Source organism: Eptatretus burgeri, chromosome 7 (assembly GCF_056783735.1).
Source record: "Eptatretus burgeri isolate ZD-2024b chromosome 7, Ebu_testis_v1, whole genome shotgun sequence".
Lineage (NCBI taxonomy): Eukaryota > Metazoa > Chordata > Myxini > Myxiniformes > Myxinidae > Eptatretus > Eptatretus burgeri.
Window position 1 is genome coordinate 88,847,633 of NC_140967.1, and position 10,106 is coordinate 88,857,738.

Consider the following 10,106-nt stretch of genomic DNA (forward strand, 5'->3'; position numbering starts at 1 on the left):
AACGGGTGCACCATCTGCGAATGGGTCGGCCGATCCTCAAAAGTGCAGGCATGGGAGCTTGCCGGCAAATATCCACTCCCAATTTTTAGGTCATCTCTGCCGAGACGACCTAATAAAGCCGGACCAAATGTCCGTCCGTCCGTAAACAATTTTTCTTTCCGATCTTGATGAAACTTAGTATGTGGGTAGAGGTCGATGAGTGTTGCACAACGATACAACTTTTGTCCGGGTTCAAGGTCAGGGTCAAGGTCACGAAGTCACGTAAGTTATAAAAAATCGCCATTTTCAAAACCTATCTAGTCTGCCATTTTACAAGATATTCGGCAACTGTTTATTGATTATGATAGAAAAAATATTATCTTGTATCTAACCGGACAGATTTTTGAATTTCCGTCCCGTTTGGCCGCCACGTAACCTGGAAGATGGTCAAAAACACCTCCCGGTGCAAAGAAAACTTTTACTTCCGATCTTGATTACATTTGGTATGTGGGTAGAGGTCTACGAGTGATACCCAACGACATATTTTTCCCCGGATTCGAGGTCAGGGTCAAGGTCACGAGGTCACGAAAGTTGTGAAAGTCGCCATTTTCAAAACCTATCTAGTCTGTCATTTTACAAGATATCTGGCAACAGTTCATCGATTATGATAGTAAAAAAAAACATTATAGAGATGACCGTCACCCCCACACGGGGGTAATTTTTTTTTTAAACATCTCTTGTGGACCCAGAGGACCACACTTCTGATCCCATGCCCCAGGCGTGCAAACATCAGCCCAATGCCTCGGGTTACATCAGTGCAATGCCGTCATCTCTTTGTACTAAATGCAACACTTAATCCTGTTGGACTTATTTTATGTACTTTCTCATGGTCAGTGGACGTGCTGCAAAAACATTTGCTTTTGAGATAACCTCCGTTGCTTTGCATAATGTTCTCGAGTCTAAAACCGTCACAGAAATTGAAGTTTCCCAGTATGATTCTGTCGAACAGAGAATCCATGATATATTCTCACCCCATCCAAGGAAGTCGGCTTACTTTTACTTTTGTTTTTTTTCGATACAAAATCGAGGCTCATGGAAGAATATGGTGTAATATCCACAATTTGATATTTAGGCGAGGCTAAAAACTTGGTAATGAGGCAATTATACAAACAGTGCGACAATAATATGGTAACATTTATTTATTTATTTAAGGTTCTTTCACAATTCAAATAACATTTTCTGAGGGTCGTACGACCTCAGAAATCTCCCAAAGGGAGGGCCCACTGGCAACTGAATACGATGCACAAACTGAACATCTCACTCCATTCGTCTTCTTGTTTCAGATCCAGAATCAGATTCTTTCAGGTTCCAACTGCCCCAATCTCCTCTCGAACCTGGTCAGCACACTCGTGAGTGAGCACGGCAGTCTGCAGCCTGAAGTGTTTGCCCAGCGTGGTGACGCAGCTTGCCTTGCTGCTCGCATCAATGGGGTATGTCCTAAATCCGTTGCATCCCCAATCCTTCACTGTCTGTATTCTTGATCTATGTTCTTATCAGCATCTTGTGATTTGCTTATACTTGACGGGACTATCCTATTTCAGGACAGTGCATTGCTGGATTAAGGCCTCCCTGAATGTGGCCCATTATTTTTGTTTTCTCCGTAATTTGGGACAAATGTACTTCACGGAATTTTTCCAACTTCATCTCGATCCATCAAATCTTCACCATTCCTCTGCTTTTAGGGCTGAAATCCAGATCCATCTCTAGTTTGCCAGTTACATTCTCGTTATGCATCCACCGGTTGGCCGTTGTTTTGTGTTTTTTTGCTACCTGACTGGTCTAGTTCCATTTTCGTTTTTATCCCCACACTTTTTGAAAAAAACTGGGGGGGAGGGGATATTGTAATCAGCTCGGTCTGTCTGTCTGTCAGCATGACTGACGGACGGACGATCTCCTCCTAAACGGTTGGGCAGAAATTCACCAAACTTGGTAGTTATGATCACCACATGGGGAGAAGGTGAAAGAGCAGCGCCATTTTTGGCCCTGCCCCCCTGGAGTGGGGGCCGAAAGGTCATATTGCAAAAAAATGCAATTACAAGCACATTTTGAAGCTGCTGGCTTCTGCTTTAGTGTCTCATCGTTATTCCGAGATGATCCTTTTCCACAGCTCTTCGCACGGTGATAAATTTTTGCTCCACCTTCTCTGTAAGAAACCACATTTCACCACAATCACATCATTGTTGGGATGACACATTGTTTATAAACGTTTTCTTCAGATACTGGTTTGTTCTTCTTGTTATTATTATTATTATTATTATTATTTTTAGTCTCTCAATGCTGCTCATCTTGCTCTGCTCTGTCTCTTGACCACTTCAAAGTGACCGTATCAATTTTTATCCATTTCCTTGAGTAAGGGTTTCTTCAATTTTGCATTACCAATTTGAATTTGTCGTATAGCTGTTCAACAGTCTTCTTTTACCACCACCACTGAAGGTTGTCGGAGGTAATGTCTTCACCCCTGTCCGTCTTTTTTGGATGTCTGTCTGTCTGAGCAGAATATCTCAAAAAGTGGTGGACGGATTCGCACGAAAGTTGGTGGACAGGTTGGGTGTGTCACAAGGATGAATTGATTCGACTCTTAGTGAAGATCTGGATCCGGATCAGAGAATTTTTTTAATTTCTTCGTGATTTTTCACCATTGAGAGATGGGGCCAAAAACGATATATCGCATGTTTCAAAAAATTGTGGACGAGTTGCGACAGAACTTGGTGCACAAGTTGGGTCAGTGACAAGAGCAAGCCAATTTGATTTTGGTTCAGGTCCCGATGCAGATCCAGCCCATCAGTGGCCTACAAAACGTAAACTGTTCAGCCAGGTGAAGGTTATGCGCTCGACCGAATGCCGTTCTAGTTCTTCGTCATGTGGAAGCAATTATTTTTCTGCTGATCTTCTGCATATCCAAATTGATCTCTTCCATCATGATTTTCCTTTGTTCATTGATGTTTGAAATCAAAACTGTTTGCTCATCGTAGATTGTTTCTTCATTCTCTAGCTGTTGGAACACTCCTCCCAGTGAGGCGGCGGATGATTTGGGGGCATTTTTGTGCCTTGCCCAACGCATACCCTCATATTTCCTTTCATACCCATACGCATACCCTTTCGACCCCTTTCATTGTGCCATACGCATACCCTTTCGACCCCTCATATTGCTGCTAACTTCGCGTACCGCATTAATATATCTTGAGTTGATATTTAGGCGAGGTAAAGCATGGATACGCGAGGAACTTTGACCCTGAAGGAAGTCATGCCTGTGCCATATCGATTCCACATTAAAATGCGTTTGTGTATCCACTGTTTAAGGCTTTTTCAGAATCAGTAAATGCTCGGCACAAGGTCAGTTTGTATCCTCGTGATTTATTTATCCCTCCCCCCCAACTCCCCCCAGAATCTGGCTTATTGGTTGAAGGTGATCTGTTATTGATTTTTCACTTCTAAAACCTTACCTTGTCCCATGGTCAGTTGATTATCCAGTTCAATCAGGAGGCAGTTATTGTCTACTTTTGTTAACAGTCTTTTAATGCCTCCGTTGGCGAAGTCGTCGGAGGAATTGTGTTTTCGGGTTTTCCGTCCGTACGTCCGTCCATGCAGATTTTCTCTGTTTTCTCTGCAACCGCTTATCCGATTGACACAAAATTTTCACCAACATTTGATTGAGAAAATTAACCACTGATTGAAACCAACTCGACTCTTTGTGAAGACTAGTCGACAATTTATTGTTCTCGAGTTTTAACACAGCGAAGTGCTCGAGACTCATGGTGCAACTTGAGTTTTAGATGGGTCAATATACCATCAGACCCTCAACAAATTCTAACAAAAGGTTTTTAAGTGTTTTTCTTACCTACTGGGTGTTTTAAACGACAGGAAAAAAAAAAGTCTACCAAAATCTGACCACCGGAAGTGGGTTAAAACTGGGTCAGTTCCAAGATGGCCTCCGCTGACCCTGAAAATCAGGAAGGCGGCTTTAACTTCCTTATTATTAGGTGTAGAACAATAATTTTGGTATCTAACGTAAGGTTTTAAAGGTCAAGCAATTCATTGGTGCCAATGGATTTATGACTTGGTCCATCGAATCCGTAAATCCAAGATGGCGGCCAACAATCGTGAATGAAGGCACCTACCAGTAACTCCCATATTATTTTACCTGTAAATCAGTTTTACAATCCTCTCCAATCAGCGTGGTGGAATGTGCACATGCAGCGTTAACTGCAGCTTTAGCGACGTCCACATCAGCGACCCCTTCTGCCTGAATGACCGTACAACCCACCCTCCTCAGTTCATCACTTATTAAGCTGATTACTTGTTGCTTGTTACTTCCCCTTGAAAGGAATTCTTCCTGCTTCCCTTCAAATTCGGTTTCACTGGTGAAATTCGCAACCGGATAATTGATGGGGTTTTTTTTTTCCTGTCTCTGGTGTGCGTTATCCTTTATTGAGGGACCTGCCCTATACCCGTCAAACACAACAGTTGCTGCCCCATAGTGCTTACTTGTAAAGTCAGCATATGCCTTGGCTAATTTACCATCGGTATCTCCCTCCTCCATTTCAGCTTGCGTAGTAAGGAGCCTCCGTGAAGCACATCTATTTCAGTATTCGGAAGAGCATCTGATGTCGCTTCACTTGATGGTATCTTGTTACAATGGTCATCGATGGCTTGGGCTAGTTGAGGCTTGTCAGCCTTTCTCAAGATTTTTGTGTCTTCAAAAAGCGGTGACTGATATGGACTCAACTCGTATCTCATCACCTCCTCTGGAGACCGATGTCTTGTCCTGGACGCTACAAGGAATCGCTGGAACAGTAGGCCAGGATCAATGATTCTGTCAGGAGCAACCTTGACAGCAGATGAATTTCCCAGGGTCTTGGCTTTGTCTTTCCTCTTGAAAGAGAAGGAAAATACAGGTTGTCCGATCATTCTGTCGATGGTGTTCCTTCCAATGGATTTGTATTCACGCACATTGACGTCTTCTTTCGCCACCATACCACTCATGATATTTCTCAATTAGTGGTCAGAGGAGAAAGGTGAACATGAAATCAGCTTTGTGCTTTTCTTTGAAAGGCCTGGAGCGTCTCTTTCAATTCTGGCATCAGTTGAATCCTTGTGTTGTTCATTTGTGGTGTATGTGACATCATTAAGCCTGGTGTTGGCTTGGTGGTTAGGGTGGCCGGCTTGGGATCCTGGAGTCCTGAGTTTGAGCCCCGTTCGCTGCTGAATTAACACCAAGTGCGGTTGACTCAGCCTGTCATCCTCCTGAGGTCGGTGAAATGAGTACCAGTGCACTGGTAGAGGAGCACAGCATCAGTGGCACAGCCGTGCTCCAGGAAATGGTCTGAATGGCAACCCGTCCAAGATTGTGCCAAATAGCCAAGGAAAACCTGCTTTGGCAGTTCCAATGCTCTGTTCAAGAGTATGGGTCCAAGAATAATGTGAGATCATTGAACTCCTGCATGGCACTGTTGACCTCAGACATTATGACAGAAATAAAAACATTCAATATTCAAGAAAATAATGCGGAAAGAAGGTCAAAACAAGTAATATATAACAAAGAAAACAATGAAGCAAAAACCACTGTCCCATATCAAATCGTTTGGGAGTGTTGGCCGCCATATTGGCCACCATCTTGGATTTACAGATTTGATGGACCAAGTCATAAATCCATTGGCATCAATGAATTCCTTGACCCTGAAAACCTGAGGTTACATACCAAAAAATTGTTCTCCACCAAATAATAAGGAAGTTACAGCTGCCGCCTTGATTTTCAGGGTCAGCGGTGGCCATCTTGGAACTGACCCAGTTTTAACCCACTTCCGGTGGTCAGATTTTGGTAGACTTTTTAAAGTCTTTTAAAACACCCAGTCGGTAAGAAAAACGCTGAAAAACCTTTTGTTGGAATTTGTTGAGGGTTCGGGTGTTTGTTTTTTTTTCACAAATTGTCCCGCCTATTTGGGACACGTTGTACACCAGCGTACTCATATGCACTTCCGATTTATGTGCCGCAGGACCTGCGTGCTCTTTGCCTACTCCTCTCGGTGCAGACTCCACACGTTTTGGATCCTGCACTTCCTCTCGCTTTGCACGATCTACTGTCCCGGTGCCGTGCTTGGCAACAACAACAACAACAACAACAACAACAACAACAACAACAGCAGCATGCCTTTAATGAACTCGAGAATAAAGAAAAAACCCAAGGCGACAAAGGTATGGTTGTGTGTGTGTGTGTTACTTACTTACACTAGCAGAGTACCTGCCCTACAGGCGATTTTGTTCCAAGCATGCAACATGTTCATCTGACGCATACCTTTCTTTGGGCGATGGAGAGGCAGCTGGCAGCTTTGTGTCGGTAAAAAAAAAAATACCCCGGGTTACGTGCATGAAGCAAAAAGAGAAACATACCCGCTGCGTACAATTCAAAACAGCTCACTGTCCTGGAAAATGTGGGATCAGGAATACTGTAGTGTAAATGGTGGTGACTTTTAATACCCTCTCCCACCTGGAGGCGGTGCTACACGATACACATTTACACAGAGAACTTGCATCCCCCCCCCCCAAGAGCACCCCTCCACACAAATTGGAACTGTAGGAGGAGAAGCGCAACAAGCAAAATCACAAACGTGGGTCCATGAATTATAGTAAGGATGCAGCTTCATTGTCATATTGGTACCCCTCTCATCCTAACAGCACTCGGTGGGCAAATGAACAGAGTAAGCGGGAATTAAACTAAGGGTTTCAACGTCCTGAGGGACATACTCAAAAGGAGTAAGAGATACTGAGCAGAAGATGATGGAACAAGAGGACATACGAGTGTGGAAGTGGTGGAGGAGGCGGAAATGCTGAGACGTGGACGTGGATGTGGAGATGTTCAGAGGTAGAAATGGTCGTAAAGTATATCTTGCTGTGGTGGGTGGACAACGAGGAGTTGATGGTGAGATGAGGAGGTGGTTATAACAAACGAGGAGAAGCTGCAATTGTTCGTGGAAGAGAAGGATCTACTGGGAAAAGGGGAGGGAGGGGGTGTAGATATAGGTGAGGATATGCAGATGATCCTGCTTTGATTTTGGATTCATAGCATTTTCAAAAAATATAAACAAATGATTGCAATTGTTATTACTCTAATGGCTCATCACTTCATACCTTGACGTGTGTGTGTGTGTGTGTGTGTGTGTGTGTGTGTGTGTGTGTGTGTGTGTGTGTGTGTGTGTGTGTGTGTGTGTGTGTGTGTGTGTGTGTGTGTGTGTGTGTGTGTGTGTGTGTGTGTGTGTGTGTGTGTGTGTGTGTGTGTGTGTGTGTGCATGAAAGTTTTTTTTGTATACATTGTTGTGGCTCTTGAATGGAGAGTGCTTCGGATAAAGGAATTGGAACAAGGCATGTGGCATCACTGCAGAGACAGATTTGGCACGCCCACTAGCTGCGGCCTTCGCAAGTGGGCCAGACACTCACAGGGACACAAATTTGACAATGCACAATGACAAGGTACAGTTAAACATGGAAAATTTGACAAAAACACAACCAACAACACAGTGATAAAACAATAATCGAAAGACATGACAGATTGGTCCAGAAAACTGAGCTTTGATTGAGTGGAATGAGCCACTGCACGGGCCAACATCCATCACACTCGCTCTTGGAACGGGAAGTGATGTGCTCCACATCGTAGCCATGATATCTGTTGACGTTTTCTCCAATCACTTTTATCTTATCTTCATTGTTGCACATGACCCATGATTTGAGCATGACACTGCAGATATGGTGCTCATGATTGGTCCATGATCTTTTCTTGTGCCCAAGTTTTTTGTTTTCTTCCCGTTTACTTGCTTTTCAGTTTTTTGCTGTTTCTTCCCACCCCGCTCCTCACTTTCACAGCTCTCGGCTCAGATGAGGAAGGAATCCCACCGAAGCGCCGCCGCCTCAGCCAAGACCGTGACAGCAACACCTCAGAAGAAGCTGAAGGAACCAACACATTAGCATCCCCTGTACTGCCCAGTGGAGCTGAGACTGAGGAGAGCCGGGAGTCCGTTTTCATAGACCCAGGAACTGAGCAGGATCCTGCCGGTCGCCCCCAGCCAGCTGATGTTGCATCAAACGATCCACTAATTGAAATAAGTACAAATACCAGCTCAGCCACACTGCAAGTCCAGAAGAATAACACTGAACTATCCTTGTTGCAGGTGGAAGAAGCACAAGAAGATGTTGCTGGTGTCAGGATAGGAAGAGAAGGAAACTTGACCGTATCCAAAGCCCTAGGGCAGGAAGAAAGTGTTGAACTAATCGTGCCAGTCAATGCAGACAACACAGAGGGGGGAAATCGATCTGAGATGGACAGCGAGCAATGCACAACACCCATTCCGACCTCTGCCGATTCTGCTCGGGACTTGAAGGAACACAGGCTGGAGGATGAGCAGGCTGAAAACAGAACGGTTCACGCGCAGGCTTGTCAGAGCCCTTCCCAACAACCTGACCCCCTGGAAGTTCTTTGCCGGACTATTGAAGCGGCCATTGCAATTGTGTCCAAACTCGCAATGAAAACGACGAGCACCTCCTGACCCCTGCCAGGCCAGCACTGCATTGTAGCCATTGTCCTTATTAGTGAGGTCATTGTCATTTCGTTATTTTTATTAACACATATCTTGGCTGTTGACATCACTCTGAAGTCACGTTGCCATTTCTTTGCATTTATGAAACGTGAGGGCCGATGGCGCCCCCCTTCGATCAGTGTTCAGTCCCTCCCCTCCCCTCCCCCGATGGCCGGTAACATGACACGGCTCTAAGTTGAACTTTCAAGCTCGCCAAATTTAATTTGAGTCGAAGTGAAATTGCCAACGGTTGTAGGATTGCTTTTTTAGAGTTTTTACTTGATTGTTTCAGGTCGGCGCTTTGTGGATGCTGTTGTTTTGCAGGTTGGTTGTATCGTCAACATCCTTTCATTCTGTCGGCAATTTACCCTGTTGTAATCTTTTGTACATATAACAGCTGCAGGTAAAGTGATTCTGTTAAGAATCTTTTTTTTAATCTTACATGTGGTGTTTGATAAAGTTTCCTCAGTTGGAAATAAAAGCCTCTTTAAAATAGCGTTTCATAAGCAATTTTATTTTGTGTCCTGAGCACAACACTCCATCACTGAAATGATTTGCAACATTTGATGATACTGTTGTGGGCCGGGTATCGGCAGCGAGCACGGCCGCTAGACGGAGCAGTAGAGTCGGCTCCACCGAACACCTGGAATCTAGATCGTACCTTTCCGTTAACTCCGAATGTACGGGTCCCTTACAGGACCGTGAATCGTCAATAAGTCAACCGCGTGGGACAGGGTTATTTTCCAAACTTCAAAATACCTAGATGCCCACGTGGCGAGCTACCGAGGAATTCACACCCTCGACGGAGCTCGAACGGGATGAGCCGTTAGCGTGCTCGACCCGTGCGTAACCCGAGTGGATGGTTACCGAGGTCCCCTCGGTCCAAATGCACAACTACGGCAGCAACGGCCTTTTTAATCACCCAACATGCACCGTGCTAAACCAATGAAGGAAAGGACAGAAACGAGCTGGAACATTCAACAATAGGAATATTTATTTTCAATAGTGTGGGAGGGGAACACAGAAGAGCAGTTATCCGACTATAAGAAATGAAATGCAAATAATGTACAAGGAAAGCACTTAACAATTCTGCTTATAGACAGGGCCCCACAGACACACACACACACACACACACACACACACACACACACACACACACACACACACACACACACACACATACCCAGAAAGAGAGATGGACCTCGAGGTCCTTATTATTCCTTCAGCTCGGAGGGAAGTCGAGCTGAGGGACGAGAACGTGGCTGGCTACCTGGCCGCGTTCGCGCGGATCGACGTTGCACCTTCCCGGAGCACCAGTCGGCAAAGAACGGACCAGGGCAGCCAAACCCAGAGGAGGCGAGACGACGTGATCTCCCATGATGAGATGGTCGACCTATTGTCGTTGTGCGCCAGACGAGACGCCTCGGATGCGCGCGGTGCAGTCAAAATGCTGACTGGACCGAAACGCGCTCGAGCAGACCGGGACGCAATTATTCCTCCTTT

The 10,106-nt window shown here is 45.1% G+C and overlaps 1 protein-coding gene across 7 annotated transcripts in view; it reads left to right on the top strand.

The window, feature by feature from the left end:
- Window positions 1–9,096, top strand: part of USP34 (ubiquitin specific peptidase 34) — a 341,601-nt gene extending 332,505 nt beyond the window's left edge. For all 7 annotated transcript variants that reach the window (XM_085890368.1, XM_085890370.1, XM_085890369.1 and 4 more), the window contains 3 exons: window positions 1,323–1,469; window positions 6,033–6,231; window positions 7,894–9,096. In XM_085890368.1, the coding sequence (XP_085746494.1) occupies window positions 1,323–1,469; window positions 6,033–6,231; window positions 7,894–8,573 (1,026 nt within the window). In that variant the 3' untranslated portion in view covers window positions 8,574–9,096. The remainder of the gene's footprint in view (window positions 1–1,322; window positions 1,470–6,032; window positions 6,232–7,893) is intronic.
- The last annotated feature ends 1,010 nt before the right edge of the window (window positions 9,097–10,106 follow it).